Source organism: Mercenaria mercenaria, chromosome 12 (assembly GCF_021730395.1).
Source record: "Mercenaria mercenaria strain notata chromosome 12, MADL_Memer_1, whole genome shotgun sequence".
NCBI lineage: Eukaryota > Metazoa > Mollusca > Bivalvia > Venerida > Veneridae > Mercenaria > Mercenaria mercenaria.
This window is the reverse complement of record NC_069372.1, coordinates 12,735,258-12,758,992: the sequence shown is the minus strand read 5'-3', so window position 1 is coordinate 12,758,992 and position 23,735 is coordinate 12,735,258. Positions and strand designations below refer to the sequence as shown.

Here is a 23,735-nt window from a genome sequence, read left to right as displayed (position 1 = left end):
CCGTCCGTCTGTCCTTTCGTCAGTCTGAAATACACAAAATCTTGTGAGCAAATCTCGCTTTAACTATTGCTTGGGTTTTAACATGATTTCAAAGCAATGGAAATTACGTAATGTGTTTGCTAGTACCGCCTCCACTTTCCATTTCGATGTGTTTATATTAATTTATTTTCCGTTAATGATTTTGAATAACAAATCATTTCGGCGCCTCTGCTCCTATACCACTGGTCTTTTTTTTTTTAAAAAAACGTCTAGGAATGTTGTATGAAGTGAAGTTGACATATCAGGGCCTATTTTTTCAAGAGTTATTTCCCTTTGATTATTAAAAAAATTGTGAATCCCCCCAATTCGCTGCTTTTTTTTTGTGTTACTAAAAAATGCAAAAAGGGATCGAAAGTATGTAGGACATTTGTTTATTTATTGATACGCTTTTCTTTGTTTCGTTTTAAACAATAAAAATATTTTGTTTTGGGCACAGTGCCCTGTATTTTGTGGTTCTAAAACAAATTATTTCAAAAAAAGCGAACTTATTTCAGTATACTGAAGTCTCCATTACAAAACATGCGTTTCGTTTTAAATCAAAGGGTGAAATCAAATTTCACTTTCCAAGCTTCCCCCAAATTTTAAAAAAATTTACCAGTATTTATAAAGAGCAAAAAGTGTTGTGAAAAGTTTTAAACCAATAAAGCGGGTTTCATAAACAAACAAATACATATATTCTTTTAAAACTTTTATCGATGTCATAGTAATTTCAGAAAAAATGTTTTAGTAAAGCAACAATATGTCCCCTATACAAAAGAATTTACATATCTACGTCCGCTTCTTATAGATTTTTACAAAATTTTGTTTGTCTAAATGAGCTTATAAATCGCAAGCAAACTAAATTGTGAGTTTTAAGGTCCCTGTGTTTGAATATTCTTTTAAAAATTAAACACTTCAATTAAAAATATAATGTAAAATTAAGGTTAAAATACGATAAATCAAACACCTAAACTAACTATGTGTTTGGCTACCTTTATAAAGAATGCTCTATGTTTCATACAATGCTCCCAATCCTTTTAAAGAGATACAAAATTTGCCCTTATATCTTTTGATAGAGCAGTAACTTTTAAAAAAATCTTTTTCATTTCATTCAAATTTGCTCAAAGAAAAAAAATTAAAATTTTCAGAAAAAATGAAAGTAAAAAATATTATTAAGTCGTATATAGTCAAAACCAATAAATCAAAAAACATAAAAACATTTTTGTTGTGAAATGAGGGAAATAAGCATATTTTATCAAAATTTGGGGTCATTTTCTTGAACTAAAATGCAGCTAGAGAGATCGTTTGGATAAAACGATACGATACGATGTGCCCATAAAAAAAAGTTAAAACCCGGGACCGAACAATACAATAAATACCGAAACCCCTTTCGATAAGATACCCGATACGATACAGATTAATACCAATACAATACAGCTTAATACCGGTACCGATACAATACAAATAGATACCGATACTCTTACGATACAGATACATACCGATACGATACAGGTTATTACCAATACAATATAGCTAAATACCGGTACCAATACAATACACGTAAACTCCAATACTAATACGATACAGATACCTACCGATACGATACAGATTAATACAATACAATACAATACAATACAGATACATGTTCATACCGATACAATACAGATAAATACCAATACTGATACGATACAGATACATACCGATACTGATACAATACAAAGAAATACCAATACCCTTACGATACAGAAACATACCTATACCGATAAGATACAGATAAATACAATACAGTACAGCTAAATACCGGTACCGTTACAATACAGATAAATACCGGTATGGTACAAAAAAAACAAACAAACAAACAAATAAATACTGATCACTTCGATACAATCCAACCTAAAAATGATACGAGCGGTTTTTTTTTGCAATAGTTTATTTTGATAAAATATTTTGTTTCTTTTAAGGGGGAAATGAAAAATGTGAAACATTTTAGTGAAAATGGGTCTGCGAAATCGAGATGGGAAAGGATCATTCTAAATTCTCAATTTAGGTAGTTTTTGAATCCAATACTCAGGGTCTCCGCCTGGTTTATCGTCTAATTTGCTATGGTCCAGATTTCAGAGCGCAGGAATTTAACCACGAGAGCGTTAGTCGGAGTGTTTTGATATCTAAGCATCTGAGCAATGAACCGTGGTAAATCAGACGATAAAACGACTAGGAGGTCATGTATATTTTCATTCTTACATGCGTATTCCGACACGTCTCAACGGGTCGGTATTACGGTAGAATTTTTGTTTAACAGAACAAAAAAGACAGAAGCCATCGAATCTAATAGAGGCGACTTTTACTTTAATGTCTGGGCGAGCAATCGCGAATGCATTAGCAAGCTGGGAAGCAGCTATTCAATATATAAACCCGAAGAGACTCTGTATAAATGAAAGTTGTTTCAATTTTTGCATAACTGTTCGATGGTATACCAGTGTATGCACTTCATAAGATCTTTCAGTCTCAGTTATGTTGAATCAGTTATGTTGAACAGAAACACAACAAAAGAGCCGCTGACTAGCTTTTACATAAAGTTTACCTTGTTAAGATATTATGATAAAAATAACGTTGGGATTCATCTATTCTAGTTCAGTAATGAACTGGACTTTTTATGGCAGTTTGACGTCATAATTGACGTCACAATGTTCTCACAGCGGTTCGCGCGTCAACCGTTGTTTATCGCAGATTTTATAACTTGTTCTCTTTCTTTGTTTAACAAAATGGCAAATCAGATAATGTTAGAATTTATAATTTGTGAGGCTGTTTATTATCCAATTTATATAATTCTGAAGTATTATGAAATAGTAAAAACGGGTCAGTTAGACACTAACTGACATAAATTATACGATTTGAAGGGTGTGGGGCCCCCCGAACAAAAAGGGGAAAAAAAGCCCATGGGAAAAGTTTACAGTCGGGAAAACAATCGAATATGAAAGTAAGAAAGGGTACAAAACCCAAACAAGGGCGTTCCGTTGGATCGTGTGCCTTTAAAATGGAACCTGGTGGCGGGAGATTTTTGGGAAAGGTGTTGGTAGGTATTTGTCTTTGTACGGTGTTTTTTCTGAACTTTCTTTTTGTGTTATTATTTTGTGTTATATTTAGGTTTTTTTTTTAAATATATTTTGAATGTTAAAATTCTGTCTTTTTTTTACGTCTTATATATTTGTATTTTTGTGTTCCAACTTTATGATTAGAACTTTTCGAATTCTTTAAGCTTTAAATTTTTTTGAAAAAATAGTTTTTTATGAATGATAAGTAAATGTGTTGGCTGATTTTTGAAAAATTTTTTCATGTCATTCCCTTCCTTCATTCCCACCATTACGAAAAAACAAAAAACGCAATGAACATGCAGGCGGCAAGAAGAAAGACATTTGGTAAAGGCGCACTAGAACTGTCTTCTTGTCGTTTTGTCGTAGTGATGGAACGACAACTCAACGGAAAGAGAGCAAAATATCTTTTTTCTCTTCCCCCAGAAACGATATTTTCCGATATATCGTTGTGTTGTTGCCACAACAACGACCGGACAATAATAACAGTTCTGTCGTGTTTCAGTAGGCATGCGCAGAGATATAAAAAATGAAAGAAATAGCTCTTGGCACTTTTTAGTGTTAAGACTACTTAAATGTGTTTATAAAAGACAAATGTTTCCACAGAATCCACAGCTCTTTCTTTCAATTTTGTTTACTTACACTGTGTATGCTTTCCCGAATGCGAAAGAACAATACTTTAAGCTTGACTTTCGAATAATAGGTAGAGGTATTGGGCTCACCCGGTGGTCGGTGTTGTGTCAGCGTCTGGTCGGTGTCGGGATCCCCTTTAAGTTAAATTTTGTTTGAACTGGTATCTCAGTACAAATTGCGGAAAGATTAAAACTTCACAACTTTTTCACGTATAAATGACTTTACCTGCATTGGTTTCCCTAACTTCATATTTCTTTTTTAAAAAATTAGCCACTCTTTCGAACGCAGTTTTTGGAAAGTTTTGGTATGTAAGTGGTATCCAGTTACCACTTAAGGGAAAAGGATTGAAATTTACACCTTGGGGCACTTGTGACCACATGCATTGCATAGGGTTTTTTTTTTTTTCAAAATTTGTCGTTTTTCGACTAAGCAATTTTGTATCTAAGGTGCATGGGAATGGATTGGAACTTCAAACAGTTGTCCAATGTGATGAGATGACATGCATTGTAAAGGTTCCATAACTCCATTTACAAAATTATACCACTTTTTCAACTTTTATATTCATTCAGTTGACAAGGCTGTTTAATATTTGAACGTTGCTCTTCTTTTAAATTTTTGCGTCGTATGCCGCGGGGAAGGCAACGAATGCACAACAAAATCAAAAAAAGGAAAATCGTTTTAAGTAGGCGAATAAATGGGTTTTTTTCTGTGACATGTTTTTTTTGTCCCGTTTTATCGTCCTGGCCCCAACGGTGTTGTAAGGCGCCGTAAACACGAGTGCATAAATACGTTCTTTTACTGTCGTTGCTTTTTTTCTATCACAAGGAAAAAACAGTTTTAGCTTCGTTCTCGTTCTGTCACAGAATGAAACAACAAAAAAAACAAAATTCGTTTCGTATGACCGAGCGAAAAAAAACACAAAGATACAAATATCGGCAAATTTCGTTCCTTTACGAGTGTGACGACAAAAAGACAAAAAAGAAATAGTGGAATCAGCCCCCAAAAATTCGAATTTTGAACAAAATAACCGTGAAAATTTAAAATTTAGAAAATGTTATGTTGACACGCGCTTCATTTAGTTTTTCAACATTTTTAGAATTTCAAGGGACGTTCTACAGACTCATCCGAGAAGCTATGGACTGGGATTTGGCCAACGTATGTGTACTAAAATTGTTACAATTAACATATAAATTGAAAGCAATATTTGTTTCTTTCAGTGTATGTCTGAATATCTTTCACTGAGTGAACAACAGAATGATGTAATATTTTTACGAAATGCATAGAATATTATATCTGGTTTTTCTATAGTAAGATATTTGATCTTAGGTAAAAAGAACACATTGTTTTTTTCATGCATTTCCATGTTACACATATCCGGGGGATGCCGACCTTTTTTCAGGTGTCAAAGCAACTCATGAAGTTTTTTGCATTCATGTAAAAATTTATTATATTATATTAGTTTTTAGATGAAGGAGCGGCGTTCTTGTATTCGTTTAGTAACTAAGTACTTTAGTTTATTTTTAAAAGTTTTTGTTTATTGAAAAGTATTTTTCAATTACCAGGCCCCTTTTCAATTTGGTGGGCATTAGTTTATATTAAGTCCCAGGAAGAACAGAACTTTATAACTGAAACAGTTGTTGATAGTAAGTATTTTTAATTCAGTAACACAGGACAGAAAGGTTATATCGGACATAAAAATTACACAGGACGTATAACGGTAACACCGGACATAAAGGTAACCCTGATCATAAAGGCACTTGGAGGTAAGTTAAAAAATTACTAACGGTTTTACCCTTCAAAAAAGTAAAAAAAGCATAAAGATGTAACCGGGAAAAAGGTAACATGAACATAAAAATGTAGCACCCAGCAAAAAAATCACACGAACATAAAAAGGTAATACCGGAAATTAAGGTAACACCGAATATAAAGATTACACTAGGCATAAAACTAACACTGGGTTATAAAGGTAACACCAGACATAAAGGAAAGACCGAACATAAAAGGGCTATTTATTCATAAAGGTAACACAACAAAAGGAAACACCAAACAAAAAGGGAAAATCGATCATAAAGGGAACACAAGGGCAAAAGGTAAAACCGGCATACAGGATCTATCGATTCATAAAAGGGAACACCAGACTAAAGGGAACACCGGAAAAAAAGAAAATGGACAAAAAGTAACATTGGTTTCCTTTTCCCTATTTACGGGTGCCATTCTTTTTGTCATACTATATTTAAGGTCAAATCTGTTGTCAAAGTACAATTTTGGCCCTCTTGTTTGTAAGTTTACCCTTTTTGTTGCAAGGCGTGTCAACTTTTATATTTCAAGTTAAAGTTGCAAGAAGCAATGTAAAATGTAAACAACATAAAGCACTGCAAGAAATAGCGTTTGAAGTCTTGATGTATTATCTAAATGAATAAGAAATATCAGGGTTTATCTATAATATTTAAAAAATATTTTGATAAAAAACGTAACGTGCAAAATGGAGGGAAAATTTTTTAAAAACTTTAGTTTTTTTTCGGGTTTTAAAACTTTTAAGGTCCAGTGACGAGCGATGATTTTTTTTTATGAACAATATAAAGCTTGGGGTATTTATTGTTCAGTTTGTATAAAAGGCTTGGAAAAAACCCCAGTTTTTGTATTCTGTCAAAAGTAATAAGGGATATCTAAAATGAAATGTTTAATAGCGAGATAATTTTAGATATATTAAGTTAACTACAATTTCTAATTGTTTATTGTACAGTTATTCATGCTTGAAAATGACTTGAATGATTTAGCGAGGAGAAAAGATTTTGATCTTAAATGAATTGTATGCAATAATTAGGGATAACGCATGTTTTTTTCGTGTTATAACATCTGCAGAAACTCGATGGACTTGTTGGTGCTCTCATCCTACTGTACTTGGGTACCAACCAGTCCCTAGAGATTCTGCAGACGTCATAACTTGAAATTACACGCGTAAAAAGCTAAAAGAAATGAATAATATTGTCCTTTCAATCAACGCCAAGAAATGTCCTTGACATGCACAGGAATGTCAACGCTGTTTGATCACGTTGGCCTCATTTCCTTTTGAAATATCCGTTACTGGACCAAAAGCTTTGCCACGGACGCGATTATGTACAAAGTTTGTTCACAGCGCGTTTGGGCAAGAATGCTCGTAAACTACGTTTTTTCTATGAAAATAGCCCCCTTTTTTTTAACTGCCCAAAGGTATAAAATTGGGTTGGCGTTTTTGGTATTTTACCTAGTCCAACTCGTGGCGTAATAATATATACCTTCTAATTTTTTATTGGTTTTGGAATGAACTTTTCAAATCAACATTTTCATTTAAAACAAAAAAATGTTGTTTTAACAAATGCAGAATAAACGAATTTTACACATAACAAATAAATAGTAAAGTCTGGTAATATAACATCTGATAAAAAATGACTTGACGAATTGTTTAGTTAGAAATTAACTTTAATAAGAGACTTTTTTGTTTGGACCCGGGGTACAGAAACGGTGATGGGGGTTTTGGTTAAAGGAACAGTTATTGAGCATGAAGACTGGAACTGGGAAGCCGGGCAACCCAACAACTACGAGAATTCACAAGACTGTGTAGAGCTTTTATCTGATTTTGGATACAAATGGAATGACAGGAAGTGTTTGAGAAAATGCCATGTAATCTGTGAACAGATATTAATGTAAAATCAAGATTTCATTTTTCCAAGGAAAGGATCTTTTTTAAAGACTATTAAGTTTGAAGTAGAAAAAATATAGTTTTATTTTAAGAGGACAACATAATTGACTAAAGTAATGAATGTTATATTTTAAACATAGGCTAATATAAAAAGTTTCAAAAAATCAGTTATCAACATACATTGTAAAATAAAAAAACACATATGGAATAAGTTACGTTTTTTGGCAAAAAAATTTATGTATGGAGCATGCAGATAAGATTTTAAGAGTACTTTGATATGAACTTATTATCGCTTAATATCCTGAGCACGAAATCTCGTGGAATTGCATATAATCTGGCCTTTTTGTAGGAGTACAAATTCATAGATTTCAGACCTTGAATATGAAATGAGTTGTAATTTCAGTTATTTGTTGCGATTAAATTTTTGTTGATTGACCAAACTACGAATTCCACGAAAATTAGTCCCCGCAAGAATATTTATGAATTTGCAATATCTTAAGTTAAAAATCATTTGGAAGTAGTTGAAATAAAGAATAATTTGTAATACTTGTACAAAACCTTAAAAACGTACTTTGAGAAAAAGGACGAGAGTTTTTTTTTAAAGCAGAGGTATTTTCTTATCAACCTAAAATGAGATATGAGATATGTGATAATAAAAGGAAATAAACAAACAACAACAACAACAAAATAAACAACAACAAAAAAGCAGCAACTAATTTAATAAATAAAGCAAAATTAAGACATCATATTACTACTTACAGCCCAACTGAATTATTATGAAAAGTGAAAAAAATATAAAAAAACACAATTACAAAGCTACTAAGCACAACGTAAAGAATTTTTATCAGATTAATATAGGGCCTTTTTCACGATAAACACTCTCGAAGGGGCCCTGGTTTATAGCAGATACGCACGAAGCCGTATTTCTTGGGAGGGTGGGAGACACTCAAACGCATCTCAGAAGTTTCCAGTACCTAGACCTAGTCAAGCGTGTTACAACTAGACTACTGGACAACCCACATCAAATACTTATAATAACAATTCAATTAGTTAAAAGAAGCTTTAATAATTGTCACCGCGTCCAATAGTTACTTTGAAAAACCGGAATAGTAATGCATGGTCTCGATCAAATGGAGAGATTTTGGTGATTTTTGGATAAGAAAATTCTATTTTTCAGTTATTTAAAAATTAATGTCAAGGATGGCATACAGCGCAAGATGTGCACCGAACATTGTGGAATACTCGTTGCCATTCGTCTTCTAGAAAATCTAAACAAATGCACAATTACTGTCGAAAATCATGCGAAAATAGCAGCAAAACAGTGCCGTGACTAATACAAAAGCAATATTTGCAGTACGTTCTCCGGCAAAAAATGGTTTTGTCATAACTGATCAATTAAATAATTTGGAAGACCGATATAAATAGATTCACGACCGAACTGATCAGTAACGTTGGAGTTAAAGAATCAGCGGCTGCAAAATACAGTAACGTAGGAGTTTCGTTCGTTTTCATCAATTTCAAATGGAAACATACCTTAATTCCTTTATTCACTTAATTTATCTATCGAAACAATGATAAGAAGTGGCAGCCAACCAAAAAGATAGTTGACGCTACGCTTTGGTAGGGTTAACGTCACCATATGTTGCTACTAAATTGAAGTATGAAAATTTAACTGAATACAGAAACAAACAGGACGACGGCTTCTACCGATCGAAGAACTCAAATTCGGTACTGATTCTAAATGTGTGATCAAAAGAGCATTCCACACTTTGGATATACTACTGGGTTCTCTGTTAAAGGTTTCCCACGTGCATTATCAGCTCACCAATCAGTAAAATTATTCATTATATTTGTTCCACTGGAGAACTTTGTCTTTCTGTTTGTTCATATGTCTCTTCAGGTTTGATTTTGTTGAGTGTGTTTGACAGCATGTGTATGTAAACTCTTGAAGCCATATTAATGGAAGAATAATGCAACGACTAATCCCCTTTCTTTGCTGAAATTTAGAACTCCTATAGTTTCGGTAATTAGTGCCATCTTGATCGTATCATTAGCTGTTTCTTCAACTCACTTGCAAAACAAGTTGGAGCCAGTGATTACAGTGATTTTGAGAGAGTAACTTGCAAAGCAGTGGTCTGATAATTTGATTTTTTAGACAAATTAAATTATTTCTTCTAAAGAATTGCTTATCTCGTACTTCTTCAATTTTGATATCAATTAATAGGTTTTAATTTACTACTGCAATATAGTTCGTAGTGAAATGTCTGTAATTGTCGACCTAAAAGCTTAGTCTAAGTTCAAATCAACCTATTTTACACTGAAAAAGTTACATTCTTGTCTAAAGGAGGTTGAATCCCATGGGTGAGAACAGTCTCAGTATAGGCACGTTACTGCGGACCACTTCTTAGAGTTCGCGTGCATGTTCATTGTGAAAATGTTTGGCATTTTGGTAGAAATGTATCAATAGATGATGAGTTTTGGTGATGAATTAAGTTCCATTTTAGTGTGAAAAGTAGTTCCAAGTCACAGCATTTTAATTTTTATCTCGAAAATACATAAACCATAGCATTCTCGCCATTTATGTCAGTTTAAAATTATTTGTACTTATAATCTGAAATAGGACAAGTTATCTGCGGACGTTTTGTATACTTTAGAAAATATAAAAACAGGATTTTGTTCATGCATGCCCTTTCGTGTCTAAAACGTTTTGACCACAGTGCGACAGAATTCTCGCTATTAAATCAATAGTAATACACAGAAATTTTGTAGAAAGAAGTGACGATTAACTTATTATCTGAAGGAAATATTTATTGCTGTTTCTGATAGGTAAGGCGTAAAAAAATGTTTGTTTCCGGTATCCCGACCTACCCTAAATTTTTTGCCCGACCCTAAATGTTTTTATGGCCTTGGAGAATAATTTTTTCAACTTTTTGAAAAAAATTGCAAAACTGCACTTTTTATGCTTTAAACATGGTCAGTGATGTTAGAAATCAACTTCCTGATGCTTTAAAGGAATAACCCCCTTATTTGTATTTATATTTTGACACAAAAATAATTTCCGAAAAGTCTCCCTTAATAAAAAAAATCCAAAAAAAAATAATTTTTTTCCGACCTATCTACCCTAATTTTTTTGAGCATGTTACCGGAAACAAAGAATTTGTTTTAGGCCTAAATTAATAGGTTTGTTTCCCTTGAAAATTGATGAAATCTAAATCCGAAGTTCCCGCATTAAAACTGATTCTTTGGCTCCAGCGTTACCAGTAAGTTCGTTCATGAATTCCCTTATATCGGTCTTCCAAGAAATCTAATTAATTATTTGTAGCACGAACATGTTACATGAATGTATCAGTGATAGAATGGAAGTGGTAATACTGCATGTTTATCAGAGAACGTACTGGAAATAATACTTTTTCGGGCCACGGCATTCTTTACCTGTTACATTCTCATGATTTTCCACAGTGATTCAGTAAAGTGCTTAGATCTGCTTGAAAACGATTAGCAACAAGTATTCCAAAAGGTTCGAGCACCTTTTGCACTGTATGCCGTCCTTGAGAATAATTTCTGAAGAACTGGAAAAGACAGTTTTCTTACTTAAAAACAACAAAACCTGCTCCATTTGGTCAGAGGTCTTACGTTTTCGAGATCTAGTTCTTTTACAGTAACGATTTGATGTTTTGTACGAGGAAATGAATTTATTTTTAAACCAAACTTATGTTATTAACGATACTACGTATACATGTATAAATTGTATTTCTTAATGTACTATTTTATTTTATGCTTATTGGTGAAATACTGGAAAATAGCAGTGAGATATAAATCGATATCACTCACAGTGCCGAACTTCTTTTTTTTCCAGATAAATTATCTCCCTTGAAATATATTCCTTAATTACCTCCCTTTGCTGCCTTTAAAATTACTGGATTATACTAATACTCAAGCCATACACGAGTCACGAACTGCTAGACAATCCTGTATAGAACAGGCTAGCTATATAATTAAATTGTTACCTTTCTCAGCTTGGTTGCTAGGCCTTGTCATGTAGCTACAGATATGTGTGTTTCCTCTACTATTTTTCCATTGGTTCACTATCGTGTGGTAGATTTTACTGGCGACAGCACATTTAGTTGGTTGTTGTCTTAGTTAATTATCACAAGACATCAACTCAACCTTACGTAATATGCCAGCTTTTTCGTCGAAGTACTTTCCCACTTCAACTCCAAGCCCAGCCAGTTGTGTTCCAACTTCCATCCATTATGTTAAGCTATGCAGCTCCTAGATCAATATTTCCTAGCTATTTCTATTGAATCCATGATGATATTTAATTCTGCTGCTTGATTTTCCAAGGACTTACGCATATTCCACAGTTGTTTAGATTTTTAGTGTTGTTTTTTAAATCTGACCTTCAGCGTGTTTGGTAAACAAAGCAAGCTTCCGGTTATTCAACGAACTGACGGATTGACCCGAAAAGTTTTAAATATGCTTCTACTTAACTACCGGTATTTGTCAATGTCTCTGTTAGCCGCGGACTGTGTATTTTTTACACAAAATATTTAAATGCATTTTTTCAAAAAACAAAACAAAATGGCGTCGTGTTGATTTAATGAACCTAATCACCAATATTCGATATTAATGTGCCTAAGTGTCCATGGTAATTTAGCGGATGTATCATATGTAACACGCTAGCTAAATAAATCCGAATTTCGTCATGAAATATTGGATTTATATGAACATTTATGCACGTAATAAACAGAAAATTCGTTGATCTTCACAAACTAGCATAAAATAAAAAGAAAATTTGTTTGTTTGCAGTGAGATATCGAAATATATCATCACCGATAAGGGAGACAATTCTGATATTTTCACTCAGGCTCCGCCTTCGTGAAAATATTCAATTGTCTCCCTTATCGGTGATGATATATTTCGATATCTCACTGCAAACAAACAAATATCCTCTATTTAATGACTTCCATAACGAATTCTTATAGAACTGGGAGTGGTTCTAATAACTTTTACGTACCTGCGGTTAATGGTTGTTCTTCTACTACCTTTTTATTTTAATGCAATTTAATTAGGAACAGTTTGTCACATGCGATTAGAAACAATACGAAAATGTATGCTTTTAAAAAGGAAACAAAATCTTATCTGATAAATTCTATGAAACAGAAAGAAAAATCAGATTTTATATTTTACTAAAAGTTTTAAACACTATATTATCTTAGTAATATGATTTGGTCTGTGATACTCTTTATGGCAGTAATATGATTTGGTCTGCGATACTCTTTATGGCAGTAATATGATTTGGTCTGTGATAGTCTTTATGGCGGTAATATGATTATTGTTCTGTGATACATGTAAGTTTAAACTTAACTGGTGATAATTGTTTAGTAAAATACAGCTAGTAATTTACTTATTAACGCCTATTTTTGGCCCTTGGCGCTTTTATAGAAAGGTAAATTCTATATACTTTGAAAGTGGACCTGCTAATGCGAGATTTTTCTGCGAAACTGAGCATAGCATATAATTACATATATAGTATTTTTATCATGTATAGTTGTTCAAATTTCATAAATGACATAAATTGTTTTGTTTATGTTTGACACGTATTTATACTCTGTCATTTAAGAAAACATTTATAGCAAAACCGTGTTTTAACATCATTTATACACGATTCGTGGTTGCACGTCGGGCGTAATAATTTTACGAGGGCGCAGCGTATAACCGCCCGAGTGTATGAATAGTGTTTCATATTAACAAACATTCCTGTGAATCAAAAATAGCTGACAAATACATAGTATCGTTTAATATTTTTATTTGTAGTCTTCTTTTTTGATAAATGCGTTGCAATTTAAACTCTCATCTACACGCATTTATCAAATCACTCTGTAGATACAGTGAACGTAAAAACTCTGACCTATTTTGCAATTGACATATATAAGCGTACGAAGGAGCAAAAGATCTAGAAGATGTAGATCGCCTGGACACAAGTCCAGGACTCTCCTTTGTTTGTTTGTTTTGGGTTTAACGCCGTTTTTTTTCAACAGAATTTCAGTCATATAACGGCGGGCAGTTAACCTAACCAGTGTTCCTTGACTCAGTACCAGTACAAACCTGTTCTCCGCAAGTAACTGCCAACTTCCCCGCATGAATTTTCAGAGGTGGAGGACAAATGATTTCAGGCACAATGTATTTTATCAAATCCAGGACACTCCTAGTTTAGCATATCCTATACAATATACATACAACAATAATCATTTTTATCACACGTTTGACGTCGCAGGAGTGCAATAAATCCATTATATAAAAATAATTATACACTACTGTAGTAAAGCTTTGACGTCGACATCGTTTACAGTATAGAAGACGTTGGTCAAATTGACTTGTTTATAATTGTTAAAGACAGTAGATTTTTTTTTATGTTTCGACAGGAAAAGCTAACATGTGATAAAAAGAATATTACATTTGTGATTTTCCACATTGAATTTATTAAACTCATTGAATAAAATTGATAAAATGCTCGGCAGAGCCACGCATTTTATTATTTTATTAAACTCGTTTAATAAATTCAATATGTAAAGACATTCATGTAATATCTTCTATTCATTGTTTAAACATTAAGTGAAAATTATTTTCTCTATCGAAAATCGGATGGTGGTTTTGAAGGTTAATAGTAATTTAAAGATACTGCTGCACCAGAGCATAATGAAACCTTACTATTGTGGAAATAATGTTTAAACTTTCGCAGTATTCTTGGTTATTTTTCAATTCCAATTTAAGTTGGCAAAAGCGTAAAAAAGTATTTAAAAATGTTATAACAGAATAATTTTGAGATACACTTCATGTTTGGTATTCTGTCCTTTTAAAATTAGATGTTGGGCTTTTCTCTTAAATTGTTGCTATAGTACCAGACAGAAAACGTATTAGTCTATCCCTTTAGTCAACTTATCTGACGTGTTGGTATTTATCTGCTGGTCTTTTTCGATGTTTGCCCCATATTTTATGCTTTATATAAAGGAATTGAGTATATTCATATACAGTTCTTTCATGTATGTTTTCTACACAAGCATACAAGAGCGTACACGTATTATTGTTTTCATATCGTGCCTTTTGTTACAGTAACGCTTTTTTAAGACTTCGCCTAGCATCATAATTAAATATGTACAACAAATACTGTTCAATCAGAGCTAGTATATTCAATTCCCCAACACTTTTTTGTACAATTGCCGCCTGCTCAACAATTAACATGTTTTAATGCAAAACCATGTCAGAAAACTGGCTAAATGTATTGTAAGAGACCACATATTGCGAAGAAATTGTTTTGCATTCTACAAACGGATTAATTGGCATAATTGAATATCATTTGATAATTAGTGCACATTCTTGTTATATTACATACATGTTTTATTATATAATATATGTATATCATTTAAAAGTACAGTCTTAACTGCTTAAATACCATGTATCAATGAATTGTTATACAAACCTTTAACATTCTCATCAGCATTAATAATAATATGTATTTTATTTATATAATACACAAGTGTGTGTGTCGGCTGTCTCTGTGGAATTGACACAATCATTTAGCATGTACCGGTCCGATATCTCCTTTTGAGAGCTATCAAGCTGGCTTGCTGAAGGTCGATGGTTCTACCCTTGTGCCCGCTCGTGATAAAATAATGCAAAGAGGTGCACCAGGGGCACCTTGGGTGCTCTTCCGCCATAAAAATGAGATGTTGCCGTATGACCTATATTTATGTCGGCGTGACATTAAACCCAACCAAACATAATGCATAATATTTGCATTCGCCCTATTCTTTTCCATTGAAAATTATGACGTTCATTTCGTATGAACAGCTATAGGAAAGGCGCGAAAGTTACGCCATCGCTGCGTAGTGATAACCGGCCGCTGTTTTGACGACGTCCGCGTATAGTCAGTGAGAACGTTCCTTAGATGACGTCGCAGTTGTTGCGTCTCGTGAACAGAATGGCCGGGAAGATGATTTTAATGTTAAGTGTCACACAATATGTGCAAGTTATAATATCATCTTGTTTAGAAATGGAAAGGAAATATAATGTAAATATAAAAAAAAAGAAATGATTTTTTTCGGTGTTCATGCGAAATGAATGACAGAATAGGATCGGCAAACTAAACATGAATCGCTAGCGCGCGATTCATTGGTTTACCGATCCTATCCTGTCGTTCATTTCACATGAACGCCGAAAAAAATTTCATTTCTTAAATAATTTCAAAATCTTGGTAGACGGTCACATAAGGATCATTAGTGTGAATTTGTTTCAAAATCGGTCTAGCAGTTTCTCACGAGAAGAGTTTTAAATGTTCCACTAAATGCATATAGGGAAAAGCGACTACGCTTTTTGTGGCCACGTTTTTTGTTTGTTTGCTTTTTTTTGTCGAATTAGAATAAATTGAACAGTCTTGGTAGAAGGTTTTCATAATGACCGTTTGTGTGAAACTATTTCACAATCGAACTAACGGTTTGGGAAAAGACGTTCTTTTTTTAGATTTTTCTCTTTTTTTAGCTCTGACGGCCCCTATTAGCAACCAATACGGACCACCCAAGAAACATCCAGGCCAAGGTTAATAAAAATTCATTCAGCGGTTTTGGAGATTTCGTTTAAAGAAATCGTCGACGACGGGCGGACACACGACAGACGATGGATACAGTGTTATCACACTGGCTCATCCGGTGACCTAAAAGTATTTGTAGCTTTGAAATTCGTTTACAAGTAATTCTTTTCTGACATTATGTTATCATTTAATGCTGACTCACGACAATGGAAATTTATATTTAGAAAATGGTGCAGCATTTTTTCATAACTCACAAACTAAAGTATGAATATTTCTAGAAAAGATGCAGAGGATTTGTTTAAAACGGTTTTGACGACATTGATGTTAATATGCTGAAACATAGACCAGCAGTTTCACACAAAACATTAAATGTTCCATTAAATGCATAAAGAGAAAAGTGACTACGCCTCTGACGGCCATGTTTTTAGTGGGGTTTTGTTGTTGCTATTGTTGTTGTTGTTGTTTGTTTTGTTTGTTTGTTTGTTTTGGGGGCTTTTTTGCCAACTTGAATAATTTGAACAATCTTCTTCAAACTCCATAAAATAAAACTTGTCTGTCACGCAAACTATAACATTAGTATGTCTAGAACAGAATGATGCGTACGTGAAATTGTTTCGTGAAAGACTGGTCCCTATAGACACTTAATACTGAGAGCATCATTTGTCACAGAAATCAGTTAATTAATCCTTTTATTTCTCCACATTTAACAACAGATAAATGTCATTTTCGTCTTATTTCAATTATACACTGGGGAAAAACAGAATTAGACATTTTCAATTCAGAATTAATTTATACAGAACAGAACAGTAATTTATTGATATAACTTGAACATGTACTGTACAGTTCATTGTTATAAGAACAAAATATACTAAAGTGAATAAAACTAAAGAACATTCAGTTAAAATTCATTCAGTATCACACAAATTCAATAAAGAAAGGTTTATCGTTCATTAGATTCCGTATGAAGATTCTTTCGAGGCGAAAAATTCAACAAAGCAATAATATCAGACTCAATTTGATATAATATGTTTATGAGGTATCAACACGTTCAGCACCTTACAAGCCTCACAATACCGCCTTCTTTTGAATTTAATTAGATCTACACACACACACACAAAAAAATGAATGGCCTCCATGATTCAATTTAAAATCATGCAGTCTTGTGTATGGGGATACTTTTCATGCAGAACTGAAAACCTGCAGTTGTGATATTTAACCTTTAGTTCCACGCTAGAGGCAAGTGATTCTGCCTTTGCGACCAGTGCAGACCAAGATCAGCCTGCACATCCGTGCAGTCTGATCATGGTCTGCACTGTTCGTTATTCAGTCAGTAAATTTTCATTGAACACCCCTCTAATAATAAATGGTACTGTCCAAATTGAATGACGGACTATTCCATTTTAGAAAATTAGCAGGCTAAGGGTTAAGAAAGACAGTAAGAAAACTAGTTAGTTAGTTAGTTGTTCGCTATTCAGTCAGTAACTTTTCATTGAACACCCCCTCTAATAATAAATAGTACTGTCTAAATTGAATGAGGTACCATTCCATTTTAGAAAATTAGCAGGCTAAGGGTTAAGAAGGGTTAAGACAGTAAGAAAACTAGTTAACATGTTAGTTAGTTAGTTAGTTAGTTAGTTTTGGCACAAGTGTACATAACATGGCGATTTAAAACAAATGACATATAGCATTGGTGAACTTCATCAGACTAGAAATATGGCATGACATAGATAAATTATATGAAATAAAAGCCATGTAATACTCACCAATACCAGGGATAACACAAAAAAAGAAGAAAAAGTCATTCCTCTTAGTTCCATTGTGGTCCCTGATATTGGAAGTATGACACAGAAAGTCATGTTATAATTAAATATTCAGTATGAGTATTGCACACATTACATAATTCTGAAATGCATTTGAGATGACATATAAATTTTATTACAATCAAAGTTTGTATCACATTATTAAAACAGGAAATAGTTCATTACAGAATTTGTCACTAAAACTTTAATCAAAGGTTTCAGAAACCTGATGGGACGGAGCAAATGTTTTGCTATGGCTATGCTGTTGAAACGATATTTTTAAATGTGAATTTTGTGTAAACTGACTTGAACACTAGCGAATTTGCAAGTCTTTTTTCATTTACAAATAGTCCTAATAGTTTTTTTTTCTAAAGACAAATTTATTGTTGATTTAGGGTTTATTAAATTGTCGTTCCTGAAATACAGCTTTCTCAAAGACTGAAATGGACCTGTGGATACGCGGAGAAACTTTTCAACGGCTTACCAACAGCATATAGGTCTGCTTACACCAAACTGGAAGTGACTACTCAGTGTTACATGCGAACAATTCCAAAATGTAGTGCCATGCTGTTGATGAAATCTGGCATAAAGAGTCATATGAGGATGTGGCAGTTATTGGCTTATGGAATAAAAATAGAAGTTGTGATTGTGACTGTGCTGATATATGCTTGGAATTCGTGAATCAAAAGTATTTTGTACTTAATGTTTTAACCGCAAGTGCTTTTCTCCGGCTTTTCGAATCCTCAAATTATGCTTTGTCAATACCAAGACTCTAAAACTGTTCTTCTGATGCTAGATTTTAATAATATCATTTGCAGAATATGGTGCAATGTGCATGCAATGTACTTTTTAAAAGTTTCGTTTTTATTTGCATACGCTGTTTGAAAAGACCTTGGTTACTTAAAATAGTCTGTATAATTTATTTTGTATATTTTCTAGTTTGTTCCAATATATTTATTTAACTACTTATTGTTTCCGCATGTTATTTATTCTGTTAACGAGTGCGTCAGGCAGCAAGTCTCTCCGAAATTTACTGAGAGTGATACATGTGTATATATATATATATAGAAAGCAATTCGAACATTGCATTATGGTATAACTGATATATGTTCTATTAATAGAACACAAGAGCGTGCTATTATCTGCTTCCAGTCGGATTTTTTCCAACCATGCATTTGGGAATTCGTCTCGGCTAAACGCATAATTTGCCTTACACATGCACGGTAATGATACATAGAGTTTCAAAGTTTCAAGGGATAATAGCATTGAAATTCGGTCATATAGAAAAGCAGGAGCACAAGATTCGTGTCAAATCTTCGTAATGGTTATTTTTAGCCCACAAGTTTAATTTAGCACACAATGCTGTTTTATTGCGCTTTTTAATAAATATTTCCGATATTGAATGCATTGTTTTTATATGATACACACTCTGTTAGATATGTCTCGGCTAGGTTAAGCATGATAGTGTAATCATGCAGAAGATGTAGGAGGTAGAATTACTTTTACACACTATTTTGTTATGCTTTTTGCATGAAGAAATGACCTGATTTTTGAAAGGCTGTATTAACATTGAGGCGGATACTCCGCCCCAAAAACTATCATTGATATTATTATAGTGGAGGTATTGGTATTGTAAAAATGAATGCATTGATATTATTAAAAGTATTTGAAAAGTCTTTGCAAACATAGTGTCATATGTAACGTCAGAAGAATGTGACCCTTTCTTAGAAAACTCCACAAGCTTATACAACAAACTTCCACCTTGCGAATCAAAATCGCATGGAAGAAATGTTTTGAACATTCGCGTAACTGCCAACTGAAATAGCAATTATATGTTCCCTTGAAGATGACAGATTGTGGCTAACTTTTTTAATAATTGAAAAAGGTACCACCTGCTGCGAGGCAATAAAACATGATTTGAGTTTTCACTGCAGAGAGATGAGAAGGAAGTTTGCTTATAGTAATACTATGTTATTGACTTTTCAGGAGCGAAAATGGTAAGGAACATATACAATATAATTTCTTTAAAAGTGAACATATATAGTTAGTTTAATATAATATATAGATCTAAATAGTTTGACTCGGAATATTTGCAACTGGCATTAGGTACTATTACTTTTTTATTTTTGATTCGATGGTTTTGTTAAAATACTGAAGCCGTGTTAAAAAATCGTTTGTGTCCTGTAGCATGCAGCATTATTTACATGTAAACTTTCCTCAAAGGCTGACGTTTGCGAAATAAGACTTTAGTTTTCGCTGCATGATTATATCCCTTAATGCAAACTATCTCTATATGTTCAATGTATCCTCGAGGTCCAGTTAACTTTCAGGGAGAGAAAATATAGCTTCACTGGTACCAATCAGTTAAAAAAAAAGACTAAAATGTCACTACTGATTTGTGAGACATGAAAACAGAGATTTGAGTATATATATGCAAATGTTGAATCAGTACGAATGTGTAGTACAATTCGGGCTCGTATATAAAGCAGCATCGAAACTAATTTTATTGGGTTAGTGGACTTGCTGTGGCATGTGCGTGTTCGTTTGTACTGCTAGGAGCTTTGCCGTAATTGGTCTGGTATATTGTGTTGGTGATTTAGTTCGTATAAATTCTCTCTACTATATAATAATTTATAATGCAAACTTGTATCCTAGCGGATCTCACGTATGGGAAAGTCATCTGTTCTGAATATGATTATATCCCTTAATGCAAACTATCTCTATATATTCAATGTATCCTCGAGATCCAGTTAACTTTCAGGGAGAGAAAATATAGCTTCTCTGGTCCCAATCAGTTAAAAAAAAAGACTAAAATGTCACTACTGATTTGTGAGACATGAAACAGAGATTTGAGTATATATATGCAAATGTTGAACCAGTACGAATGTGTAGTACAATTCGGGCACGTATATAAAGCAGCATCGAAACTAATCTTATTGGGTTAGTGGACTTGCTGTGGCATGTGCGTGTTCGTTTGTACTGCTAGGCGCTTTGCCGTAATTGGTCTGGTATTTTGTGGTGGTGATTTAGTTCGTATAAATTCTCTCTACTATATATATATGTATACAATATTATTTTATTTAATAATGATTATAGTTTTGATATATGCCTAAATAGTTTACCTTGGAATAATTACACATTTAATTAATTATAAAATATATACTAATTTTATTTAGTTTGACAGATTTATTCAAAAACAAAAGACTGTTAGAAAATTTTCGCAGCATGCAAAATTATCTACATGTAAACTTTATGCAAAGGCTGTCGTTTGAATGTTTTGAATAAAAATTTAACTCCCATTATTAGACCACGTAAAAGACAGTCTTGTGACATAACCGGAGATTTAATAAAACTTTAAATGTTAAATTGTTTCTTTTTGCATTTGGTCTGTTAAGATTACGTGGTATTTTAAACAAAATTGGACGTAACAAAAAAATTGCTTTTGATTATGAGATAGTTTAAAAACTCTAAATATGATGAAGTTGAGTACAACGTAATGTGGTTTAGAACATTTATGATTTATAGTTGTCAACCCATCACGTTTTACTGTTATTCTGCGAACCCATTATGTTTTGTTACTACGTTATTCTTGTTTTACAGTGATCAATGATATGTCCTCTGAGATTGCCAACAGCCGCACGAGTTTGTTCATGTTCATATTTGATTAAAAGCTTTATTTTTATATAAAGGGAACAATTCTGTTGAGATTCAAAATTACATTATCACACGTTCATTTATTTACAGATTTTTATTTGAAACAAACCTAGAGATGGATGTGTTGGAGTATAGAGCAGTTCTGGTATGGAAGATATTTCCACCTTTTCTGCTACTCTTTGGTACATTTGGAAATTTGTTGACGATAATCGTGTTAACGCACCGAAGAAATCGAAATACGTCGATTGCGATATACCTAACCGCACTAGCAGTCTCAGATTTTCTCGTGCTTTGGACAGGCCTTCTGAGACAGTGGATAATTTACACGTTTGATATAGATATTAGAGCTCAGTCGGCATTTGGGTGCAAATTACATTTGTTTTTTATTTATGGATCCCTTTTGTGTTCATCTTGGTTTTTGGTCGCCGTAACTATAGAGCGTTTTGTTAGTGTGTGGTTTCCATACAAAGTAAAACTTGTGTGCAGCTTGAGGAACGCGTGTGCCGTAATTACACTAATTGTGAGTGTTATTTTTCTTTTGAACATCCATTGGCTTTATGGCGTTTATCTTGCACCAGTTCAAAGATCAAGCAACATCACAACAAAGTTTGCATGCGACCTTGTTAAAAACACAGAGTACCGAGAATTCTTTGTGTATTACGAATGGATATATTTATATATATTTTCTCTGGTTCCTTTAACAGTACTTACGTCAGCAAATATTTCGATTATTGTCCGTTTAAAAACAAGGATACAAGTGGCACCAAATAATGGAACATTGGCTGCAAGAAGGAATAACGTTTCGCAATTAACCATAATGCTGTTGATAGTGAATACGATGTTTATTATTTGTACCCCTCCGATATCAATCTACAACATTTGGGAAGCTCGGTGTAAAGCATCAGCAAAAACAAGTCACGAAAAAGCTGCTCTTAAAGTAACCTGGGCTGTAGTCAACTTGTTAATGTATCTGAACACAACACTAAATTTCTTTCTTTATTTTCTAAGTGGGTCGAAATTCCGGAAGCAAGTCAAAGACTTCTTTTGTCGCGGGCGGAACCGCTTTCGGACAAGCATTACACAACCAACTGATGAAACCTGAACTATGAAAAATATTCACTTTTTTTCTTTGGAACCATTTACTTACGTCATTGCATATTGGCAATTATTTTAATGTGTCATAAGATGCCGTAGGTTTAGGGAACTAAATTGTAATGGTGTTGTAGCATTTATGACCATTGAGAAATGTGCTTTGCTATATATCAATGCATTTTGCATGCACTGGCAACCATGAAAGAGAGTTTGTTGTTTTGCTTTTTTTTGCTCAGCTTTTATATACTTGAATGATATTGATTTTGTTTCCCAGTTAACTAAGAATCAATATAGTGTAATGCTGCGTTGTTAAAAGGGTCGAACAAATCAAAACTATAAAATTATAATTTATAACACTTACATGTACTTTAATCTCTTGCCATATCTGAATTGTTTTCTTTAAAACTACTTTTAGTTGGTTGTTCTTTTAATAAGATGATTTTTTGGTATCAGAGTGGACAGAATTAGATATACATTAATACACTACCATTCACTAAAAACCTTTACTTAGTGGAGTATGGAAGCCCTGGAGGGACAATTGATTTCCGTACTTCCCACTTCTGACTTCTAACTTTTGCACTTCTCACTTCCAACTTCTTGACTTCCTACTTCTAACTTCCGCACTTCTGACTTCTAACTTCCACACTTCTGACTTCCAACTTCCTGACTTTCGACTTCTGATTTCCAACTTCCACACTTCTTACTTCCGACTTCTTGACTTCTTACTTCCTTCTTCTAACTTCCGCACTTCTGACTTCTAACTTCCGCACTTCTAACTTCCAACTTCCTGACTTTCGACTTCTGATTTTAAACTTCCACACTTCTTACTTCCGATTTCTTGACTTCTTACTTCCCTCTTCTAACTTTCGCACTTCTGACTTCTAACTTCCTGACTTTCGACTTCTGATTTCCAACTTCCACACCTCTTACTTCCGACTTCTTGACTTCTTACTTCCCTCTTCTAACTTCCACACTTCTGACTTCTAACTTCCACACTTCTCACTTCCAACTTCTTGACTTCCTACTTCCTACTTCTAACTTCCGCACTTCTGACTTCTAACTTCCACACTTCTGACTTCCAACTTCCTGACTTTCGACTTCTGATTTCCAACTTCCACACTTCTTACTTCCGACTTCTTGACTTCTTACTTCCTTCTTCTAACTTCCGCACTTCTGACTTCTAA

General features: G+C 33.5%; 1 protein-coding gene across 1 annotated transcript; it reads left to right on the top strand.

Annotated features, from left to right (window-relative positions):
• Positions 1-7,244: 7,244 nt before the first annotated feature.
• Positions 7,245-22,561, top strand: LOC128547493 (neuromedin-U receptor 2-like). Its single transcript, XM_053520428.1, has 2 exons — positions 7,245-7,423; positions 21,550-22,561. The coding sequence occupies exons 1-2, from the start codon at positions 7,245-7,247 to the stop codon at positions 22,559-22,561; spliced, it is 1,191 nt and encodes a 396-aa protein (XP_053376403.1).
• The last annotated feature ends 1,174 nt before the right edge of the window (positions 22,562-23,735 follow it).

Coding starts and splice junctions, on each gene's coding strand:
- LOC128547493 (XM_053520428.1), top strand. CDS start 7,245: ATGGGGGTTTTGGTTAAAGGAACAGTTATTGAGCATGAAGACTGGAAC. Junction 7,424..21,549: donor ATCTGTGAACAGATATTAAT/GTAAAATCAAGA, acceptor ATTTATTTACAG/ATTTTTATTTGAAACAAACC.